The following is a 25438-nucleotide window of genomic DNA, read 5'->3' as shown; positions in this document are numbered from 1 at the left end:
CTCGGCAAACATTTCACAAGTTGCACATTTTTTTAGGCTGTTATGCATTGGAGAATCGCACCCCCTCAGTTCTCTCCCAAGTCACAGCACTCCTGCCACTTTGTGCCCGTTGCTTTGCTGCTGTAGTCTGGGGCACGATATTTTAAATTAATAAGATCAATAAATTTAATTAATCAATTGTCAATACTATGCTATCTAATAGAATCCTAAATGTAGTGATGCGTATTACGCTATATATATTTTTGCGTTAGAGCTACCTAGTTACCACAATTAAAAATTTGAATTCCCTACCACTCTGTACAAAAACAATGGCTGCAAGATTCGAACGAAACAACCATTTTACGTATATTAAGTAGTAATCTACAAAAACTCTTATCTAAAATAAAAATAACCAGCATAGCTAGAACTATAAGGCCACTTAGAAAGTACAATATAAAATAACAATTAGGTAAATAAAATGGCAAACACATATCGCTTTTTCGGAACCTGTAATTCACAGCTGTAATTTTTAAAGAAAGTTAAATGTTTGCAGAACTCTCTGGAATAGGATATGATCTAGCCAAGGAGGATGTCTTTGTGTGTGCTAGGTGCAGAGAGTGTTAAGAAATTGGGCCCTAACTCAGCATTCTGATGAGCACTTATGAGAGTTTGAAGAGTCAGATAGATGTCCTTGAACGTATTAAAATGGGGGACCCATCTGGCTCTCAGCTGCCCAGCCCAATGCCAGAGCTCACTCTGTGCATCAGGCACAGAGCGGCTATCTACAAGACAGAATGCTCTAGTCCCGCAGGAGTTAGTTATTGTTCATAACTCTATTGTCAGGGAGACAGGTAATATATTGTGTAAAAAGGATAGATGGAATATGACCAGAGTATGCCTGCCAAGGGCAAAAGTTTATGTTGTAGAATAGGTATCATATTTTAAGGGCACAAAGGGTGATACTGTTGTACACGCTGGCACTAGACATTAAGAGTAGGAGATCTGCAGAGTTACTCAACTGCAGGTCAATGTTGAAAAAAGTCATGAGTTAGGGTTGAATGTGAAAGTGTCTGCAATTCTGCCCAGACACGATAGGAGGGAGTACATGATGAGAGCTTTGTCAATTAATTTGGCCCTGGAGGGATTGTGCAAGGCTCGTGGAGTAGAATTTTTCTCAGCGTGGTTTGTGCTTGTTAACAGGAGAGACTGCTTCTACTGGGATGGGATACACTTAAATTTCTATTTAAGTGTATGTTATCGGGGCAGTTAGGTGGGTTGAAAAATTGCTAGCTTGGGGAGATTCACAGACTAAAAGGTTAATAGTAGCAGGATGCAGAGTGATTCTTGCACTGCTTCTATTAGAATGAGCAGCAGCCTGGGGGGTGGGTGCTGGAGGGTTGAGGGACTAGTGGGAGTCATCATGAAACAAATAAATACATGGGCTGTGTTTAGGGTGGTGTTACTAAGAATAAGAATAGGTGCATGTATACTTGCATGTACACCAATGCTAGAAGTGTAGTAAATAAATTTGATGAATTTGAAGTGCTGGTCAAGACATCATAGGCAGATATTGTTGGGATTTCAGGCATGGTGTCACACAGATATAAGCAGTGTGGAATTGGAATGTGGGGAGTACAATGTGTACAGAAAGGGTAGGAAGGGAGGAGGGGTTATGCTGTTAATTAAGAAAAACAAAATCTTACGAAGCATATCCAGTTGACATAGATGGACAATGGAATGTTGTGTCAGTTTGGTGTGACATAAGCCCTGGGAATGCAAAAATGAGAGTAGGAGTGGGTTATAGGCTTAATGACTATATTGACTACAACAAACAATTCTACAGAGAAATATAATGGGCCAGTAAATCAGATTGTGTTATAATGGGAGATTTTAACTTTCCAGATATTGACTGGAACTTGTGGGTTGGTCACTATCACACTAGCAAGACTTGTGGATTTATTGGATGATTGTTTTCTGTAGCAGCATGTTTGAGAGGCAACCAGAGGGGATAATACTCTTGGTCTGGTTATCAGCAGTAATTATACTTGTATAAAGAATTTGCAGATAAAGGAACCACTAGATTGCAGTGATCACTGTGTACCGATGTGGGATTTACTTAAAGATATAATTACCATCACGGATAAAGGGAAGGGTTTTTGCTTCTATAAAAGTGACAACAGTGGTCTCAGACTGTTATTAAATTCTGTATAGTGTGACCAACTGATGATGTCACCAACAGAAAATTCTGAGTGAGAAGCATTCGAGGAACTAATGATGAAAGCTATTAGGCTTTTCATACCAATTAAAAAATATTGTTCATGGTTTAGGCCTAAATGGATGTCAGATGATCTAATCAGACTTGTGGCAGAGACGAAAAATGCATGGGATGCAAATAAATTATCAGGCGACAGAAGCCTGTGGCAGATATAAACTAGTCTGTAATCAAGTCAGAGGAGATTAGGCAAGCGAAGGCAGATTGCGAGAAATTTTTGGCAGAGGATGCTAAGAAAAACAGCAAGGACTTCTTTACTTATATAAACTCTAGAAGGAATGGGATGAATCAGATTGGTCTACTTGATATCAATGGTTCGACTGTAGATGATCATTCTCAGATAGCTGCCAAACTAAAAGAGTATTTTGCACATGAGAAGTTATTAAGGGAGGAAAATACCAGAAGTTTATCAAACTAACAGAGTGCTTAATGATTTTGTAATATCTGAAAGCAGAGTGGAGGAGAAATTGTTGAAGTTAAACATAAGAAAGATGCCTGCAGTGGATGCGATCTATCCATTTATATTAAAGCACGTGGCAAAGGAAGTAAGCAAACCCTTAGCCATAATTATGAGAGCATCCATGGACTCAGGGGAAGTCCTCATGGACTGGAGATGTGCAAATGTATCTGCAATTCACTAAGGGGGACCTCAGGGTGACAGAAGTAATTACAGACCAGTTAGTTTAATTTCTGTTCTGGGGAAAATAATGGCATTCACTGGTTAAAGATGCATTGGAGGATCATCTAGACAAGACTGCAGTAATAATTCAAACCCAGCATTGGTTTGCTAAGAGGAAAGTCTTGTCTGACAAATTTGATTGGATGCTATGATGTAGTTACAAAGGAACTGGATGCAAAAATTAATTTTGATATCATATACTTGAATTTCAGGAAAGCTTTTGACTCTGTTGCACATGGAAGACTACTGTACAAATTGGAGAAGTGTGGTATTAAGGGTAAGTTGCTACAATGGATAAAGGGTGGTTAAGTGGGAGAAGACAGAGTGGTAATCAATGGATGCTGCCCTTGGTGGACTAATGTTATTAATGGAGTCCCCCAGGGTTCTGTGTTGGGCCCACTGTTGTTTTGCATATTTATCAGTGATATTAATGAAGTTACATCAGGCTTAATGCCAGTTTGCGGATGATGCAAAGGTTGGCAGGGTTGTTAATGGCAGTGTGCTACTGCAACAGGATCTAGAAATTTTTGGGCAGATGGGCTGAGAATTGGCAACTGAAGTTTGACATGGATAAATGCAAAGTACTGCATTTGGATAGAAGTAACCCAAGAGAAACATAACAACTGTGTGGTACTACATTTAGGGTGGTATAAAATGAAAACGATCTGGGAGTAATTGTGCAGTCAGATATGAAGTTTTCTGAGCAATGCAGACAGGCTACCAGAGCAGATCACGGGGTGTATTGTCAATGATATATAGGAATTTTGCTAGCAGGGAAAAGGAGGTGATTGTCCCGCTGTATAAGGCAATGGTGAGGCCATGCTTTGAGTACTGCGTACAGGTCTGGCAGTCTCATTTTAGGAAGGATGTAGATTTGCTTAAGTGTGTACAGAGAAGAGCAACAAGATTGGTAAGGGGATTGAAGGGATCCTCTTACCAAGAGAGGCTTAAGTTCTGTAATTTGCAGCAGCTGAAGACTAGGCACCTGCGAGGTGATCTGATTGAGGTATATAAGGCCTTGAATGGGTTGAGCATCCCCCTAATTCTGTTGGGATTCTTCTGCTTGCTCAGATTACGAACCTGAGGGAGCATAAATTCAAATTGAGGAAAGACAGTTGTAGAATAGATTTGCAGAAATTTGCCTTTAGCCAGCAGGTGGTTAATTGCTGGAAGAAACTTCTATCTGTCATTGTGGAAGTTGATAGCTTATATAAATTCAAGGAGGAACTGGACAAACCTTCTTTGTTTGTCTTTTTTGCTAATGCTACATACGCTCATACTCCTGCTTTCTGCGTTCTCATGCCTCCATTACTACTACTGCTATTTAAGATGTCTGATTTTATTATTCAAGCAAAATTATATTTCATTGCATGGTCTCTGTGCATCCAAAACCATTTGCAGATGTTGATTGAAGTTATTAATTGCAGCCTGTGTTTATTTAGAGATTTCTAGATATTTTCTTTAGGAATCTTCATAGGAAATAACTTCACATGATTTAGAAGTTACCCTGTTGTTAAAATGCTCCTTCGAGAAATGATTAATGGTATTTACCAAATGTGGGTTTGCCCCATCTTGTTGGGAAACAAGTTAGTATACTAGTGTTTTTTATTTTTGAGGTGCATTAGCAAATAGTAATAATTCATGGTTGATATATATAACAAAAAAAAAAAAAAAAAAAAAAAAAAAAGCAAAAATCAATGACTAGTATGCATGAATCAAGGAAATTTGTTTTCATGCATCTGTCACATTGCCCATTTGTTCCTTGACCACTGCATGTTAATAAATATAATATCCAGTGTCTGAGCTACAGTTTACAGTATATAGGTAGTCTGTCATATGCATTAAAAATAAATAAATAATAATTTCCAGATTTCTGTTGGTCTGATTTTAGGAAAACTTGGGAATGGTTGACAAATTCTTCTAAAAAGACCAAATATAAAATTTCACAAAAATCCCTTCTCTGGGAGTCAAGTTATTACATGCAGCTGGATAGCCAAATAAATAAGTATTGGATTTCTGTGGTCTGATTTTAATGAAATTTCGGATTACTTGATAAATCTTTCCAAAAGGCCCAAGTATAAAATTTTATGAAAATCCCTTTAATGGAACTTGAGTTTTTACACGAGGACAGAAAACAAAGGATTCATGTACAGCAAGTCCCCGACTTACATAATACTCGACTTGTGGAAATTCGACTTTACGGCCGGAATCGTGAAAACGTATTTTGCATCCCATAGGAATAAATGGAGGTATCGTAAAATATTGTAATATGAACCCAAAACACTTTTTTTTTTCTCTCTCTCTTTTATTTATTTTTTTTTTTGTAATTTGTTACAAGTCCTTGGAAGTTGAAAATTTTGCTATATTACTAAGCTATTTATCTCTCTAAAAGGTCATATTTATAATGGAAATTACACTACCCTTTCATTGTTATCATATGTTACCGTTACAAGAATTAATTTTGAACGTCTTTGTGATGTTTTTTCTAAAGCACGTTTCTGGAGGTCACGACCAAAAAACAATATAAACAATTTGCACTTTCCAGTTTATTGGCCTTTTCTGTTAGCATAATCTGTTATAAACAGGTAAGAAACTCGATCTTGTTGCATTTGAGATAATACCGATAACTGGAATTCTGTGTTTTTACGTATGTTATTAGGGTGAAATGTGTTCCCCTTCACTTAAATATTCAATTATATAAAAAACAAATTTTCAGAAACTTGTCTTCATTCCTATTTGTGTATTATAATGATGAAGGGAAAGGGACCAACGGAAAGTGTGAGTGCTGGCAGTGCAAGGAAATAAAACAAAATTGATTTAGAAATTAAAATGAAAATGATTAAGAAGTAAGACGCAGGACAAATTTTGTAATCTGTTGCATGGAATTAGGTCTCGCTGCATCAACAGTGAATGGAAATTGGTATTTTAAAGGACAGTGCGTGTGTAAAAGAACATGTTAAAGGATCAACAGTGATCACAAAACAGCATATTGAAGATGGTAAGCTATTAATAATATGGATGGAAAATGAGATTCAGAAGAAAGTTCCCCTGAGTCCAATGGCCATTCAAGCAAAAGCAAGTAGTATTTATGAAGATATTAAGGATAAGTACGGCAAATCCCAAACCAAGTTCGTGTGAAGCAACGGGTGGTTTAATAGGTTCAAGCATTGCACTGGTTTCCAAAACATTAAAGTATGCAGTGAAATCACCAGTGGCAATTCTGTAGCTGCAGAGAAATTTTGTGATGTGTTGGAAAAAATTAATAATGAAGGCGGCTATTCAATGCAGCAAATTTTTAACGTTGACGAGACTGCTCTGTATTGGAAAAAAATGCCGGATCTCACAAACATTGCCAAAGAGAAAAATACAATGTCAGGTTTCAAGGCTTCAAAAGAAAGATCCACACTCTTGCTTGGGGCTAATGCAGCGAGAGATTACTGAATTATTAACACTGCTTGTGTACCATTCTGGAAATCCTCGTGCATTTAAGGGCATCAATAACGCTACCCTACCCATGCATTTCCGATCGAATCAGAGAGCATGGATAACAATATCTCTCTTTGAGGATTGGTTTGAATGCTGCTTCATTTCCGAGGTTGAAAAATATCGTAAAGACAACGATGTTCCTTTCAAGATTTTGCTTTTATTAGATAATGCTGCTCCTGAACATTCTATGAATCTAGATGATTTCAATTCGAATGTGAGAATCATATTTCTACCGCCAAACATGACTACACTCATCCAACCTATGGATCAGGGTGTTATTTCTAATTTAAAAGCTTACTGTTTACACACAACATTTGCCCAGGCATTGTCTGCAGTAGACAGTGAGAAAAATTTTACATTAAGAGACTTTTGGAAATCTTACAATATTTACCACGCCATCTTAAACATTAATAAGGTCTGGGCAGAAATTACTAAAAGTTATTTAAATGATGCATGGAAGAAAATATGCCCACGGCACTTATAAAAGGCTTTGAAGGATTTAAATAACAAATCATATGAAGAGATTACAGATAAGATTGTAAAGATTGCAGTGCTTCAGTTTGAGGCTGATGACAAAGACGTGGAAGAGTTACTAGAGGAAGAAACTAAGCAATTATCCAACGAAGAACTTATTGACTTGCAGGCAGTGATAGTGAAGGAAGAAAATGCTGCCGAAGGTCAAGATGAACCAAATGAGGAGCTGAGACACTTCATCACCACCAGAGCTCTAAAACGGTGTTCGCAGGCCGGCCGCTAGTTAGTACGTCGGACTGAACCTATTGGTAACTCTCTAGGAGGCTTCCGGATCAGCTAGTGTATAATCTTGCTACCTCTACTCTGCCAGATAGTGACTGGAGGGAGTCCGAGTAGTGTGTATGCGGGGAGCATTGTCGAGGCCACGTTATGTCAAGGATCTGGGTATATTCTTACCACATGTATGCCGTACCCAAAAATTTCATTACTTCATACAGCATGTCCCACCCACTTTTTCTTACTATTGAATACACCATGAATTGTCAAACTAATAGAGCAAGCTTATCTGCGAAAAGATCTAAATCTCCCAAGGACTTCCTAATTCATTTCACAAATATACGTGGTCTCAGTTCTAAGCTTAACGATGTCCATTTCCACTTGCAGTCTGCCAAACCCCATGTACTTTTTCTGACAGAATCTCAGTTATCGGTTGATTCAACTACTGCTCATCTCAGATGCCCAAATTATTCCCTGTACGATTCCTTTCGCCCCAAAGGTGGTACTGTGCATATGTCCATTCTGATATTCCCTGTCAGAGACTTGGCAATTTGGAATCTCCTCTCTTTGACCTTCTCTGGCTTAAAATCTCTCTACCTCATTGTGTCAAATTCATCTGTTGTCTCTACCGTTCTCCCAACTCCACTAATCACTTGGAGCTCTTTGACTTCCTCTCTTTGCAACTTGACTTTCTCCAGTCCAACTTTCCTAACAGTGAGGTAATTTTGCTTGGTGATTTTAATGTTCACAACTCCAGCTGGCTTCCGTTTTCTAGTCACACCGACCCAGCAGGTTGAGATGCTGAGGCTTTTGCCATTACTAATGACCTAGCACAGATTGTTCATTCACCTACAAGAATACCGGACAATCCTAATCATACAGCCAATAAGCTTGATCTTTTTCTCACAAACAACCCTTCTAAGTATATGGTCGGAGTGAGAGGTCCTTTAGGCACTTCAGATCACAACTTGGTGATTGTCTCTTCTCCAATGGAACCTTTATCTCATGGCTATTCCCAACCTCGTGTTCTTTGGCATTTCAAGAATGCAAAATGGGATGACCTGCGAGTCTTCTTTTCCTTGGTCGGATTACAGTTTCAAAACTTCTGATGTCAACGTTTGCTCAGATCGTGTCAGTGAAATTATTCTTGCAGGAATGGAATCCTTTATCCCACACTCCACTTTAAAATCTCATCCTTTATCTAAACCTTGGTTTTCCAATAAATGTGCTAAGGCTGTCCAAGAGAAGAATGTTCCATATCGTAATTGGCTTGTTTCTAATTCTTCAGTTTCATTTTCTGCTTACACCAAAGCTCGCAACAATTGTAAAGCAGTTATTAATCAGTCCAAACTAGAGTTTGAACAGGCTAAGAGTAGAAAACTTGCTTCTTGCCCTAATGGTAGCCAAGCATTCTGGTCTCTTGCCAAAGCTAATGGCCGCAACTTTTGCCCATCTCTGCTGCCACCTCTGTCCAAACCAGATGGTTCTGTTGTCACTTCAGCCAAGGATAAAGCTGACCTGCTAGCATCCCATTTTTCTTCCAGCTCATGTATTAATGATCTTGGTAAAACCCCTCCCACCATTCCCAACACGCTCCATTCAATGCCTCCTGTGATCTTCCGTCAAAAGGATATCAGAAGGATTTTGATGAATCTGGATGCTTAGAAAGCTCCAGGTCCCGATGGTATTTCTCCACTTGTTCTCAAAACCTGTGCTCCTGAACTTACTCCTATTCTTTGCCGCCTTTTTTCACTTTCTTATTCCAAAGGTGTTTTTCCTTCTGCTTGGAAATTTGCTCATATCCAGCCAGTTCCTAAAAAGGGTGACAAATCCCTCCCATCCAATTATCGTCCCATTGCAATTACTTCTGCTTTTTTAAAGTAATGGAGAAATCAATTAACCGCCAACTTTTGAACTACCTAGAAACCTTCCGTCTGATCAACGATCGCCAGTATGGATTCCGTCAGTGTCGATCCACTGGTGATATTCTGGCTTATTACCCATTTATGGACTAATTCAATGGAAAGGTTCGGTGAAACACAAGTAGTTGCTCTTGACATCTCAAAGGCTTTTGATCGTGTTTGGCATAAAGATCTTCTAAACAAGGTTCCATCTTATGGTTTGCCAACTGTTTTTAGTAATTGGTTATCCAGTTTTCTCTGTGATCGCTCACTGAGGGTGATGGTAGATGGCTCTCTGTCTTCTAACTTCTCCACTAATGCCAGTGTCCCCCACTCTTTTCCTCTTATATATCAATGACCTTCTTCCATTGACTGAAAATCCTATCCATAGTTTTACCAATGATAGTACATTGCATTCAACGTTCCATTTTGAGAAACCTTGTCCTGCTCAATCAGCTTCAACTTCGCGAAAATCTGCTACCAATTCCTTAAATGGCGATCTTCAGGTAATTCTCCAGTGGGGCAAAGACAATTTAGTTGATTTTAATCCTTCTAAAACTCAGTCTTGTCTTATATCTCGCAAAAAGGATTCTTCTGCTCCTGTGCTTACCTTTAGTGACACTCCGATTTCTAGGCAAAATGATATATCTCTTTTGGGAATTACCCTGACTTCTAATCTCTCTTGGCACAAGCACATTACAAATATTGCTTCCTCTGCATCTAAAAAACTTGGTTTTCTCTTTCGCTCTCGGTGTTACTTTTCTTCCAAACAGCTGCTCACTCTGTGTAAATTGCAAATCCGCCCTGCCGTGGAATATTGTTCCCACATCTGTGGTGGTGCCCCCAAAACCTCTCTCAGGCTTCTTGATTCCATTCAGAAGAGGGCAGTTAGGTTAATTAATGATTCATCTCTAACAGAGTCTCTCCACTCGCTTTCTCATAGACGTACTGTTTCTGCTGCATGCCTATTCTACAGATACTTCCATTGGCACTGTTCTTCTGAATTGGCTTCTATAATTCCCGCTCTCTCTTTTAAAACAGGCCGAACACGTGCCGCCACCAGCCAACATCCATTTACTGTCCAACTTCAAACCCACAGAACCAACTTTTCATCTTCCTCGTTTATTCATTCAACTGCTGTTTTCTGGAACAACCTTGCTTCATACATATTTCCTGAAAATTACAGTCTACAGAAGTTCAAGTCCAATGTCAACAAATATCTGCTTTCGTCTTCTCAACCTCCAACCCAAGCATGGTACTAAGTACTATAGGTTCTAATACCTCTCGTGTTTGGGGTTCACATAAAAAAAAAAAAAAAAAAGAGAGATGGCAATGGCGAGGTTTGAGAAGGTGGATCCTAACAGTGAATGATTCTTAAAAGTTAACAGAGGGATGAACGATATGTTTGCTTTGCTACAAAGAAATCTACAAAGAAAAGAAAAAAGCCACCATCCAGTCATCCATTAATATATTCTTTCGTAAGGTTGAGCAGCTTCTAAATCTCCACAGCAGCGTACTTATCAGCTGCAGAAGTCGATTCTGGCAACAATGCTCGAGAGGTAACACTTACTGACGTTATGCCTGTCCCCCCCCCTTTTTTTTTGAAATTTTTTAAATTGCAACCTTTTGTAATTTTTTTCTGTGCATGAGATAAAAAATTGAATAAATACAATAAATAATTCTATTTACATGTTGGTCGAACATTTCTTTTTTGATTCAATCAATTTAGCGAGCACAGTTCCAAGTGCTGCACAAGCACGAGGGAAATTCCGACTTATGTAGCGTTCCACGGAACGCAACCCTATGTAAGTCGGGGAGTTCCTGTAAATTAAAAATAATTGCCAAATTTCTTTTGGTCTAATTTATTGATATTTGGAATGACTGGACAAATCTTTTTAAAAGTTTCAAATAAAAAATATTGCAAAAATGCATTCACTGGGAGTTGAGTTGTTACACGTGGACATGCTGATGACAATAGGTTAATTATATACACCGATGAGCCAAAACATTATGACCAGCGAGCATTATGCAAATTGAAGAACTGCAGGTGAACTATGGTGCATGTCCGGGTCGGGACACGGCATAAAAAATACTTGATACTGAGCTCCATTAATCAGTGTTAATCTTGTTCTTCAGATGGGAAAGGCAGCAGACTTAAGCAAGTTTGACAAAGGCCAAAGTGTAATGGCCAGATGACTGGGTCATAGCATACTTGAAGCGGCACCGCTGGTGGAAATGCTCACGGTCAGCCGTGGTTAGTACCTACCGAAAGTGGTCCAAGGAGGGGAACTCACGAACCGGCGGCAATGTGTTGGATTACCACGGCTCATCGATGCTTGAGGTGAGCGAAGGCTCTCCCGGATGGTACGTGGCAACAGAAGGGAGACTGTGGCCACGACTCGCCAGTAATTGGAATGCTGGTGACAGGAGTAATGTGTCACAACACACAGTATGCCGCAGCCTGCTGAAAATGGGGGCTGCATACCGCAGGCCACTCCTAGTGCCCATGCTAACCATGGTTCACCAGTGACAGCATGGGCACATACTGTCACCGGTGAACCACAGTTTTGGTGCTCGTGTACCTACAATGGGCACACGAGCATAAAAACTGGACCTTGAGTAATTGGAAGAAGGTCGTCTGGTCCGATAAATCACATTTCGTATTGCACCATGTGGATGGCCAGCTATGTGTCCATCATTTACTTGGAGAAGTGATGCCACCTAGATGCACCGTGGGACGAAAACAAGCTAATGGTGGCAATGTCATACTTTGGGTGATGTTCTGCTGGGATACCCTGGGTCCAGTCATCCATGTGCCAGGCACTCTGATATCATTGCTGACCATGTACATCCTTTCATGGCAACGGTCTTTCTCTCTGGCGGTGTCATCTTTCAGCAGGATAATGCGCCATTCCACACTGCCCGGATTGTTCGAGACTGGTTTGCGGAACATGAGGAAGACTTCCAGGTATTGCCCTGGCCTCCAAATTGTGTAGACATCAATCCCATCGAGCATCTATGGTTTGTGTTGGAACAGCAACTCCGATCTGCGGCATCTCAACCATGGACCTTACAGGAGTTAAAGGATCTGCTGGTTATGTGTTGGTACCAGATACCATAAGACACATTTAGAAATCTTGTAGTGTCTATGCCTCGACGGGTATGAGCTGTTTTGGCTGCACGTGGAGGATCAACATTATATTAGGTATGTGGTCATAATGTTTTGGCTCATCGGTGTATATATATGCTAACGTGCCTAAAAATGGCCTTGAAGGTTATGTTGTTGTTATTTGGTTTTTAGGAGCATTAGCAACTAAGGCCATATTGCTCCATGGATATGCGGTGGTCATTCCCTAACCTTTCCGCATCCTCCGCATTTGGTGGTCACGGGCCCGAACCCCGGTCCAATCAAGAAGCGCATGCCACGCACTGCCACTCCTGCCCACCTAGCTACGGAGGGCCTTGTAGGAGTTTGTACTGGACTTTATACTATTTGTCAGGACTACTGTTCCAGTGATTTTAGCTAATGAAATTACACACCCCACCATGCGTTTTTCAGGGTTCCAAAGGCAACTTCATTACTATGTAGAGATTCCTATTTCTTCCTCATGCATGCTTATTTTATTCATTGATATAACTACTAAGGTGAAGTGTGCCTTTTTTGGTTAACTGTATGTGGTGATAATTGTTGCATTATTTTCCAGATGAATCCAAGACAAATCAGCTGTCTTTGTCAACATCAGTTAAGGTTGGTTGCATGTGCAGTTGTTAAGGAAATAGTTTTAGGTTATGTTAGACAATGTTTAAAGTGGGTATTTATTTAAAACTTGTGAAACTATCACATTTAACATGGATTTTCTTAGGTTATGAATAACCACCATCCTTACACATGCAGTATTTTCAGGCCTCTGTGGATGGACATCTGCCTATACATTTTTTTTCTAATCACAGAATCACTGTTCAAACTTCCCAGCCTCACACTTTTTGATCTTCTTGGATCTTTTCTGCATTCAAATTACACTTTAAACTCGCACTGCTCAGTCATGTATTCCATCATGCCTGCAGAATTATTTTTCCAAGTAGGTTACCGGTAATTGTTAAAAAAAAAACCAAAAAAAAAAAAAACCATATCTTGCATTAATGAGAACAAACTCACCAATATCAGCCCAAAATATAAGCATCTGAAATGGTTGAACCTCCTTTAGTGACTCTACTTAAATTCAGCTACCAATAGATCCATATAGTGTTAAGTTTCAAAAATCTTCCAGGGATTAGCTCCAAAGATTAACAGATGTACACCGTTTTTAACTGTAATTGTTATACAACATAAAGGTAGCTAAAAAAGACAATTCCTTTTATATGTAAGAATCTACAAAACTTGATGGTAATAACATCCTCTTTATAAATTACTAAAAATTATAGAAATCTTATAATACCGTGAATAATCAGACTAAAATATGAATAGCAAGTGCTTAAAAAACGGTACTCACTTTGAATAAATCTGCAATAATTTTTTGAAAGAATGGAAATTAAATCATTTAGGTGAGGAGGTAGAGTGAAGGAAATTAAAGTGGGTGTTAAGGGTGATTTAACGGATTTTAAAATGGGCCCAAGGAAGTAGAAGTGCACGTCTCCAATCCTAGGTTGTCATTAGAAAAGGAAGAAATCATCAAGTTAAATTAAAATGAAATTTAAAATTTCATTTTAATTTCATCTTTTTAATCCTCTTTATAATATCGTTATAATTATTGACTAGGTGGCTTCACCCTTGCTCGCTGCACTCACTTCTTTTGATAAAATACAATAATTACAGAAGCTTTTGACTCCTCAGCTATGAATATATAAATATGTTACTATATCTATGTAATATCGATGTAGATACACCATAGGCAACTCTTAAAGAAAAACTAATTCGTAGTGCGAAAAGCATCATTTCATCTGTATCTCATATAATGTGCTCATCCCCTTCACAACGAGTTACTAAGTATTGCACTACCTTGAATAAGTAATGCTTCACGAATAGAGAAGACTTGTCACTTATTCTCGGTGGGCACCATCACCCAGATGGCACTGTTTCAGAGCTAATTGGCTTTTCATTGGTGGGTGCCTTTCATACTACGATTGTAGTTTTTCTTTAAAAGTTGTCTATGGTGTATCTACACCAATATTATATAGATATAGAATCTTAAACTCTTAAAATATTATGCCTTGTTGCATTTAGTTTATTTAAATAAATACGTTACATATAGAAATCAAGAACGGTACCTTGTGGTCATGTTAGATAAACATAGCACGTGACCATGCGTAAACAAAAGCATGTTTTACAATAGTAAAACAAACTATTTTTGCTTGTTGAAAAGCAATATTATTATTTTTTAAATAAAATTTTAAAATTTAAAAACTTATAATTCAGATTTTTTTTTTTTTTAGGCAGCCACTGCATCCAGATCTAACAGTAACTTCCATTCCTGTTACTGGTCTTCAGACTACCTCACAACTCAGTGAAAAGCCAGACAATGTAAGGAATTTATTTTTTGTTACTTTTGTTGATAATTTATAACTGTACTCAGAAAAAAACCTTTAAAGTGGTGCTCTATTAAGCACCACCTTTTTGTTAAGTAGTATATTTTATCAACACTATGCCACATTTTTCTTATCTACATCCGCTATAAGCACTGGCCATCTAATGTTAAATAGCAAGCAATGCAGTTATCCTTCCCAAGAAAAAGAGTTAATCTTTTCCTAATTAAACAAGCAATTTTTTAAGCAAATTTAATTCTGCATGTTTTTCAAAACTTTTACTATTTTGATCCGAATTTGACTAATTAAGTAAAAGTTTTAATGCTAAAGTGAACTGATACTGTATTAAAAAAAGAAAAACTTTAAGATTAAGATACCAAACAATAATGTATGCTAAAAATTGAATTAAAAGAATTTTTGGAGGTTACAGTCATAAGGAATCATTGTTAAATGATATTTAAAAAAACCTGTTAACTGAACTAAAATGAAGTTTTTTGTCAGAAAAAGTAATATTTTAACTAAATAAACTTGCTGACCTGTGCAGAATTGCTTATGCGCATCGTCTAGTTCATTTCCCAGTTTTAGGTGTGCTGAGTTGATTGTATCATGTATAATCTTTTTGGAAGTGTTTGTGTAAAGTGAAAGCTTGAAAATGCTTAATTTAGTATGGGGAATTGCTAAGAGTTGAGAAATTGCATACAGTGTTACTGAGACTTTCAAGAAAGTCAGATTTTGATATAAAGAATTATATCAAACTACCAGTGATGCAACAGAAGTTTTTGAGACTACAGTTAGAAATTGTTAAAACAAGGTAAGCAATCTATGAAATGTAGGAGGAAAATAAAGTTTTCTACTCCTACTGGTAAAAAGAAGAACCATGTTAAAAGAATAGAAATTGATGATTTTATGAAATCTGCTATTCATGACAAAATCCACGATTCATATGCTAAAAACATTCCTGTTTCTTTAAATAATTTTTGCCTGTAGTAAAGGAGGACATAAATTTGGACTGCAGCAAGGGATTTTTTGAAAAACAAAGAGTTGGATTATAAGTGGAAAAAATGCCAGTCTAGAAGGAAAACATTAATTGATAAATCGGAAATAGCATTCTTGCAGTATCAATATCAATACTTATAAAGGATAATAAATGCTAGATCTGGATGGAAAACAAATAATATATCTCAATGAAACATATTGGCATTCCACAGTAGGAAGTTGTTGGCAATCAGTGAGTGAAAATGGTATGCTTACAGCAATTGGGAAGGACTTGTGGTTGATTATTATTCATGTTGGTGAAGATAAAGACTTTATATATGATGCCTTACTAATTTTTAAATCAAAGCAGAAAACTGGTGAATATCATAGTGATATGATCTTTGAAAAATTCAGCAAATGAATTGAAAATAACTACTGCCAAATCTACCTCCCAACTGTATTTTACAAATAGAGTGCCAGCTACCATTCTATATAATATAATAAAAAACAAAATTCTGGCTACTTTAAAAAGAGATATACAGCATTGGCTACAGGAAAATGGTATGGTGTTCAGTGATTCCCAAAGGCAACGGTTCCCAACTGGTGGTTCGTGAACCCCTGGGGGTTCACAAAAGTGTTCCAGGGGGTTTGCACTAAAAATTCTGTAATGGCACCAGTTTAGATTTACATAGATATATTAATGTAAACTACAAAATATAACTAATAATAAACTTAAAATAAAATTAAATAAAAATTAAAGAATTGCCAAAGAAAGAAACATCTCCCACAATTCCTTATAATTACTTTACGATCTTACTGTTTATTATCTGTTAAATAAATATGTTTTCCATACTAAATTTTTTTTTTCATTATCAAGGATCATTGTTATGTGTACTTTTTTGACATTAGACTTGAACTTCTGTAGATTGTAATTTTCAGGATATACATATGAAGGAAGCTTGTTCCAGAAAACAGAAGTTGAATGAATAAATGAGGAAGAAAAAAAGTTGGTTCTGTGGGGTTGAACTTGAACAGTAAAAGGATGTTGACTGGTTGCGGCATGGGTTCAGACTGCTTTGAAAGAGAGAGCAGGAATCATAGAAGACAATTCAGAAGAACAGTGCCCATGCAAGTATCTATAGAAAAGGCATGCAACAGAAACAAAGTCTATGACACAGACAGTGGAGAGACACTGTTATAGATGAGACATTAATTAACCTAACCGGTGCCGGTCGAGATGCTGAGGCTTTTGCAATTACTAATGACCTTGCTCAGATTGTTCATTTACCTACAAGAATGCCAGACAATCCTAGCCATACAGCCAACACGCTTGATCTTTTTCTCACAAACAACCCTTCTAAGTACACGGTTGAAGTGAGTGGTCTTTTAGGCACCTCAGGTCCCAACTTGGTGATTGTCTCTTCTCCAATGGAGCCTTTATCTCGTGGCTATTCCCAACCTTGTATTGTTTGGCATTACAAGAATGCAAAATGGGATAACCTGCGAGATTTCTTTTCCATGGTTGGATTACTGTTTCAAAACTTGTGTTGTCAACGTTTGTTCAGATCGTGTCAGTGAAATTATTCTTGTAGGAATGGAATCCTTTATTCACACTCCACTTTAAAATCTTGTCCTTTATCTTAACCTTGGTTTTCCAATAAATGTGCTAAGGCTGTTCAAGAGAAGAACGGTGCATATTGTAATTGGGCTTGTTTCCAATTCTTCAGTTTCATTTTCTGCCTATACCAAAGCTCGCAACAATTGTAAAGCAGTTATTGATCAGTCCAAACTAGATTTTGAACAGGCTAAGAGTAGAAATCTTGCTTCTTGCCCTAATGGTAGCCGAGCGTTCTGGTCTCTTGCCAAAGCTATTGTCTGCAACTTTTGCCCATCCCTGCTCCCACCTCTGTCAAAAGTGACAACAGAACCATCTGGTTCTGTTGTCACTTTTGCCAAGGATAAAGCTGACCTGCTAGCATCCCATTTTTCTACCAACTCTCATATTAATAATCTTAGTAAAACACCTCCCACCATTCCTGGCATGCTCCATTCAATGCCCCCTGCGGTCTTCAGTCAAAAGGATTTTGATGAATCTTGATGCTAAGAAAGTTCCAGGTCCTGATGGTATTTCTCCACGTGTTCTCAAAACCTGTGCTTCTGAACTTACTCCTGTTCTTTGCTGCCTGTTTTTCCTTCTGCTTGGAAATTTGCTCATATCCAGCCAGTTCCTAAAAAGGGTGACAAATCCGTCCCATCCAATTATCATCATATTGCAATTACTTCTACTCTTTCTAAAATAATGGAGAAATCGATTAACTGCCAACTTTTAAACCATCTACAAACCTTCCGTCTGATCAACGATCGCCAGTATGGATTCCGTCAGTGTCGATCCACTTGTGATAATCTGGCTTATGTTATTCATTTATGGACAAATTCAATGGAAAAGTTTGGTAAAACACAAGCAGTTGCTCTTGACATCTCAAAGGCTTTTGATTGTGTTTGGTATAAAGGTCTTCTAAACAAGCATCCATCTTATGGTTTGCCAACTGTTTTTTGTAATTGGTTATCCAGTTTTCTCTCTGACTGTTCACTGAGGTTGAGGGTAGTAGTAGTGGCATGTGATGCAAGAAAGCAAGTGTATGAGCTTATGCAACATCAGCCAAAAAAAAAAAAAAAAAATCACACCATTCCCTCCAAATGCCTGTCCAGTTCCTCCTTAAATTTATTTAACCTATCAACTTCCACGACAGATGGAAGTTTGTTCCAGTAATTAACCGCCCGCTGGCTAAAGGCAAATTTCTGCACATCTATTCTACACCTGTCTTAATTTGAATTTATGGCCCCTTAGGTTTGTAATCTGAACAAGTGGAAGGATCCTATCAGAATTCAGCGTGCTCAACCCATTCAAGGCCTTATACACCTCAATCAGATCACCGTGCAGGTGCCTAGTCTCCAGCCACTGCAATTTGCAGAACTTTAGCCCCTCTTGGTAAGAGGATCCTTTCATTCCCCTCACCAATCTTGTTGCCCTTCTCTGTACATGCTCAAGCAAATATACGTCTTTCCTAAAATTAGGCCTCCAGACCTGTACGTAGTACTCAAGGCGCGGCCTGACCATTGCCTTATACAGAGGGACAATCACTTCTTTCTCCCTGCTAGCAAAATTACTATATATCCTTGACAAAACCCCATGACCTGCCCTGGCAGCCTGTCTGCATTGCTCAGAAAACTTAAAATCTGACTGCACAATTACTCCCAGGTCTTTTTCATTTTTTACCACCTTAAGTGTAGTACCACACAGTTGGTATATTTCTCTGGGGTTACTTCTACTCATATGCAGTACTTTGCATTTGTTAAGGTTAAACTTCAGTTGCCACTTCTTAGCCCATCTGCCCAAATTATCTAGATCCTGTTGCAGTAGCACACTGCCATTACTGTCATTAACAACCCTGCCAACCTTTGTATCATCTGCAAATTTTGACACTAAGATTGATATACCTTCATCAATATCATTGAAAAATATACAAAACAACAGAGGACCCAACGCTGAACCCTGTGGGACTCCACTAATAACATTAGTCCACGAAGAGCAGCACCCATTAATTACCACCCTCTGTCTTCTCCCACTCAACCATCCTTTTATCCATTGTAGCAAATTACCTTAATACCATTCTGCTCCAATTTGTACAATAGTCTTCCATGTGCAACAGTGTCAAAAGCTTTCCTGAAATCCAAATATATGATATCAAAATAATTTTTTGCATCCAGTTCCTTTGTAACCACATCATAGTATCCAATCAAATTTGTCAGAGAAGACTTTCCCTTAACAAACCCATGCTGTGTCTGAATTATTGCTGCAGTTTTGTCTAGATGAATCTGCAATGCATCTTTAACTAGTGACTCCATTATTTTACCTGGAACAGAAGTTAAACTAACTGGTCTGTAATTACTCGTGTTACCCTTCGATCCCTTTTTGTGAATTGGGGTTACATTTGCATATCTCCAGTCCGTGGGGACCTCCCCTCAGCCCAAGGATGCTCTCTTAATTATGGCTAACGGTTTGCTTAGTTGCTTTGCCGCCTCCTTTAATATAACTGGATAGATCCCATCCAACCCAGGTGCCGCTCTTATGTTCAACTTCAACAATTTCTCCTCCACTTTGCTCTCAGTTATTACAAAATCATTAAGCACCCTGCTACAATTTGATAACCTTCTGGCATTTTCAAACCTTAATAACTTCTCATGTGTGAATGTAGATGCAAAATACTCATTCAGTTTATTTGCTATCTGAGCAGAATCATCAATAGTTGAACCACCGATATGAAGTGGACCAATCAGATTCATCCCCTTCCTTTTAGAGTTTTTATAAATAAAGAAATCCTTGCTGTTTTTCTTAGGATCTTTTGCCAAAGATTTCTCGTAATCTGCCTTCACCTGCCTAACCTCCTTTGTGACTTGATTACAAACTAGCTTATATCTGCCATAGGCTTCTGTGTCGACTGATAATTTATATGCATCCCATGCATTTTTCTTCTCTGTCACAAGTCTCATTAGTTCATTTGATAACCATTGTAGGCCTAAACCTTGAACAATATTTCTTAATGGGTATGAAACTTTTAGTAGCATTCACGATTAATTCCTTGAATGCTTCCTACTTAGAATTTACTGTTTGTAACATCGTCAGTTGATCCCACTGTACAGAATTTAAAAACTGTCTGAGACCACTGTACCCACCTTTCCTTTACCCCGGATGGTAATTATATCTTTAAGTAAATCCCACATCAGTGCACTGTGATCACTGCCACCTAGTGGTTCCTTTATTTGCAAATTCTTAATACACGAATGATCACTGCTGATAACCAGATCAAGAGTATTACCCTCTCTGGTTGCCTCTCGAACATGCTGCTGCAGAAAACAATCATCCAATAAATTCACAAAAGTGTTACTAGTCTGTGAGTGACCAACCCACAAGTTTCAGTCATTATCTGGGAAGTTAAAATTCCCCATTTTAAGACATTCTGATTTACTAGCCCACTCTATTTCTCTGTACAATTGTTCATTGTACTCATTCGAGTCATTAGGCCTATAACACACTCCTACTGTTATTTTAGATGGCTCTCTGTCTTCTAACTTCTCCACTAATGCTGGTGTCCCCCAAGGGTCAGTTCTTTCTCTCACTGTTTTCCTCTTGTGTATTAATGACCTTCATCCATTGAGTGGAAATTCTATCCATAGTTTTGCCGATGAAAGCACATTACATTCCACTTTACATTTTGAGAAACCTTGCCCTGCTCAGTCGGCTTTAACTTCTCAAATATCCACCACCAATTCCTTAAATGCCGATCTCCAGGTAATTCTCCAGTGGGGCAAAGACAACTTAGTTGATTTCAATCCTAAAACTCAGCCTTGTCTTATATCTCTCAAAAAGGATTCTTCTGCTCCTATGCTTATCTTTGGTGACACTCCAATTTCTAGGCAAAATGATATATCTCTTTTGCGGATTACCCTGACTTCTAATCTCTCTTGGCACAAGTACATTTCAAATATTACATCCTCTGCATCTAAAAAACTTTGTTTCCTCTTTCACTCTCGGCATTACTTTTATTCCAAACAGCTGTTCACTCTGTACAAATTGCAAATACACCCTACCATGGAATATTGTTCCCACATCTGGGGTGGTGTCCCAAAAACCTCTCTCAGGCTCCTAGAATCCATTCAGAAGATTGCAGTTAGGCTAATTAATGACTCCTCTCTAACAGTGTCTCTCAACTCGCTGTCTCATAGACTTACTGTTTCTGCTACATGCCTTTTCTACGGATACTTCCATCGGCACTGTTCTTCTGAATGGATTTCTATAATTCCTGCTGTCTCTGTGAAAACAGTCCGAACACTTGCCGCCACCAGCCAACATCCATTCACTGTCCAACTTCAAACTCACAGAACCAACTTTTCATCTTCCTCGTTTATTCATTCAACTGCCGTTTTCTGGAACAGCCTTCCCGAAAATTACAGTGTACAGAAGTTGAAGTCTAATGTAAGTACTATAGGTTCCAATACCTCTTGTATTTGGGGTTTTCATAAAAAATAAATTGGATTGAAGGGATTTCTCACCCTTTTTGGAAACTGGCTGGATATGAGCAAATTTCCAAGCAGAAGGAAAAATACCTTTGGAATAAGAAAGTGAAAGAAGAAGACACAAAACAGGCGCGAAGTTCAGGGCCACAGCTTTTGAGACAAGTGGAGAAATACCATCAGGACCTGAAGCTTTCTTAGCATCAGATTCATTAAAATATTTCTGACATCCTTTTTGATGGAAGATCACTGGAGGCATTGAATGGAGTGTACTGGGAATGGTTTGAGGTGATTTACCAAGATCATCAATACAGGAGTTGGAAGAAAAATGGTACACTGGCATGTCAAGTTTATTTTGGCTGGTGTGGAAACAGAACCATGTGGTTTTAACAGAGGTGGGAACAGAAATTGGCAAAAATTGCGGCTATGCTATTAGCCGCAATTTTTGCCAATTAGCCATTTTCAATCAGGATGAAGACCTCTCCAGCAACTTTCCAGTCCCTTCTGTTTTGTGAAATGGCCATCCATTTACTACCCACAAAGTGATGAATTTCATCTGTCCGTCTCCATCGTCATCTTCCAGGTTTTCTTCTAGCTCCTCTTATGTACCATTCTGTTATTTTCTTAGTCCATCTGTCATCATGTCTTCGAGCTATGTCTCCTGCTCAAGACTATATTAGTTCTTTAGTTTTGATAAGGAGGTCCTTTACTTCAGTTTGCTGCCTAATCCATGTGTTTCTCTTATCTAACAGTCTGAATCCCAATATAATTTGTTTCATTATTTGCTGTGTAGTTCTCAACTTCTCTTTCATTCTTTTGGTGAGTGCCCAAGTTTCACTTCATAAATCATGGTGGAGAGTATACATTGGTTCATTATTTTACGTTTCAGACAAATTAGGATATTGTTCATCAGTATGTGGCTATATTTCCTGAATGCTATCCATCCAAAATTTATTCTTCTCTTGACTTCCAGCCATTTATCATTATTACAGCTGATGACTTATCCCAGATAAGTATATGACTCCACCTAGCCGGGTGGGTAAAGTGCCTGCCTGGCAACCCAAAGGTCACGGGTTCGAATCCCGCCTCAGGCATGGATCAAAGTACTGCAAAAACCTTGGGAGGTGCATTATGGCCCAAGAAGCCAATGTGCCAACAACTACCAAAAAAAAAAAAAAAGACTTCACCTTTTCAATTACGGCTCCTTCATTATATTATTATATCCCTTTCTGTGCCATACTTGTTCATCATTACTTTTGTTTTAGCCATATTCATCTTTAGTCCAAAATCCTTACTAACTCTGCATAACTGATTAAAATTTTTCTCTCATTCTTTGGAATCGTGGCTTATGACCACAGTGTCATCTGCAAATCATAAATGGTTTAGGTACTCTCCATTCACATTGATTCCTTATTTATAAGTACACCATTTAAATCCTTTGTTTTCCCTTAATTCTTGTTCAACTTTTCTTGTGTCCTCTCTGAGTCACTTTCTAATGGCTTTGACTAACTCAGTATACTCAATTTTCTCCTTGTCAGTGTTAATCTTGCTCTTCATTTGTCATCTTCAGTTCATCATGGCAAGTGTTTTTTGACTAATTTTTTCTATTTTTGGTTTTCTTTTTGCCTTTCTGTTTCTTGGGCTTTATCACTTTTAGAAAGTTGTAATATTCCTCATTGATATATTAGTCCTGATGAGTCTGCAGAAGCTCAAAAAGTTGCAATCGGTTAAGTTTAGATTGAACTGTGGCTCTATAAGTGAATCAGTGTTTTAACCCTTCGATGAGTGATTGTAATTTAGAGTAAAGAATTGTTATTAAATTTTTACTTAAACTTGGTAAAAATGGTGCAGAAACATCAGCAGTGCTATGGAAAGTGCATAGTGATGAAACCATGGGTTAGCTACATGCATAAATGGCCCAAACGGTTTAGAGAGGAATGGAAAGATGTCCACAACAACAAGAAGTCAGGAAGACTGCCAACTTCAGTGACAGACAAGAATGCTTAAGAAATTCGAATGATCTTGCACCATTACTGTTGGGTGAGCATTCAACCAATCATAGAACAGTTACACGTTGCCAAAGAAACAGTAAGAACATTTTAACTGAGCAGTTGAACACGAGAAAGGTGTTCATGCAAATGGTTCCGCACGTCCTGACTCTAGTTTAGAAGTTTACAGTGCAAATTTGGAAAAAATTCATAACACACCCAACTTTTCGGATTCAGTGATAAAAGGAGATGAATCTTGGGTCTTTCAGCATGATCCACAAACCAAACGTCAAAATATGCAGTGGCAAACTCCCTCATCTCCCTGTTTAAAGAAAGCCAGAATGTCTCAATCAAAGATCAAGTCCATGCTTGTACAGCTGCCTCTGTACAAACAATGCCTATCTATAAACAGATTAAGTAATGCATTGCAGGCAACAATTTTTGGCATTGTGGGTTACAATATTACGAAGTGATGAGACAGTTGAATTCAGAATTATCCAGAGTGACGACTAAAATCGCAAACTGTGTTCAGTTAACCAACGATGGACAGAAACTCGTCAAGTGGAGATTTGTTAGCAAAGAAGAAGTAGACAATTGGTGTTCTGATGGTGTTCGATTATATTTGAAAATTAAATATGTAAACAATTATAGCAATTCTGTTAAATTCATCTTCGGATACCATTATGTTAATTGCTCAAGACATATTTGTTGGGTGCAGAACGTGAGGCTGTTGTGCGACAAAAAACTTCATAAAATGGCAGTATTAGACACTGGAGGAGTACCATGTGAACTTTCTTTACTTATTGGCAAACCATACTTGATAACCACTAATATTGACGTGTCCGATGGTCTGGCTAAAAGAGCTTTAGAAAAATTGGCATGTATTAAATATGTTGAAGAGACTAATTATATTAAAGGTCTTTGGTTGAAATTTCCAGGATCACCTGCTGTGGGTAAACTTGCTAGAATGAAGGCTTGTCAGTTTGCTGTCGCTTGAGAAATCGATTTAGAAGCCGTACTGATCACAAGAAGTAAGAATGTTTCATCGAATAACAACAGAACGATCTTGGCTAAACTAAACCATTCTCCATTAATTACTGGCTTGTGCTATTACCATCCATAAATCTCAGGAAGGTACTTTCGATTCCATATTTATTTTTTGAATACAAGAAATGTCACGAACAACAACTAGTTTATGTTGCATTATCTTGAGTACCAATATCAATGGTCTTTACATTATTGCTTCAAATGGAGAAAAGAAATTTTATCATGGACTGATAAATGCTACATCCACTCTTGCACTTCAAGCTGAAATGACCAGATTGTCAAGTAATCCTCTACTTACCATGCAAGATACTTTATACAAGTTCATCAGTAAACAACAAATCTTTCCATTCTAACATTAAATTGTTAAGGTTTACATGCTCACCATGATCTCACTGATGCAGTCATCCAACAATCCAAATTATTTCTACTTTCTGAAACATGGCTAAATAACAATGAAGAAGTAAGCATACCTAACTTCAATTGTGTCATTCAATTCAAAATGTTGGAAAAACAGCGAGTTTTCAACCTGTTGGAGACATTTGTGCAGCTGAATGCCTTCTTCCTGATGGTAAAACGATGTTGTCAGTAGTCGTTTACATTTCACTTAAGCAAAAGATTGAACATGTCATTTAATTCATCCATTTCGTTTTTACTTCCTTATATTATTGAAGGAGTTGCACTTCTACAACAATTTTCTCTCAAAAAATGTGACCGAATACCAATGATAGTGGAGATTTCAATGTTAATTTTGCAGATCCTCAATCCAAAC

The 25438-nt window shown here is 38.0% G+C and overlaps 1 protein-coding gene across 2 annotated transcripts in view; it reads left to right on the top strand.

The window, feature by feature from the left end:
- LOC150081272 (sentrin-specific protease 6-like) overlaps positions 1 to 25438 on the top strand; it is a 369847-nt gene that overhangs the window by 164478 nt on the left and 179931 nt on the right. For both annotated transcript variants that reach the window (XM_090379581.1, XM_090379580.1), the window contains one exon: positions 14498 to 14585. In XM_090379581.1, the coding sequence (XP_090235707.1) occupies positions 14498 to 14585 (88 nt within the window). The remainder of the gene's footprint in view (positions 1 to 14497; positions 14586 to 25438) is intronic.

This window comes from Mastigoproctus giganteus, chromosome 8 (genome assembly GCF_048544385.1).
Source record: "Mastigoproctus giganteus isolate SK-2022 chromosome 8, ASM4854438v1, whole genome shotgun sequence".
Lineage (NCBI taxonomy): Eukaryota > Metazoa > Arthropoda > Arachnida > Uropygi > Thelyphonidae > Mastigoproctus > Mastigoproctus giganteus.
Note: the sequence above shows the minus strand (reverse complement) of the source record. Positions and strands in the feature narration are given on the sequence as shown.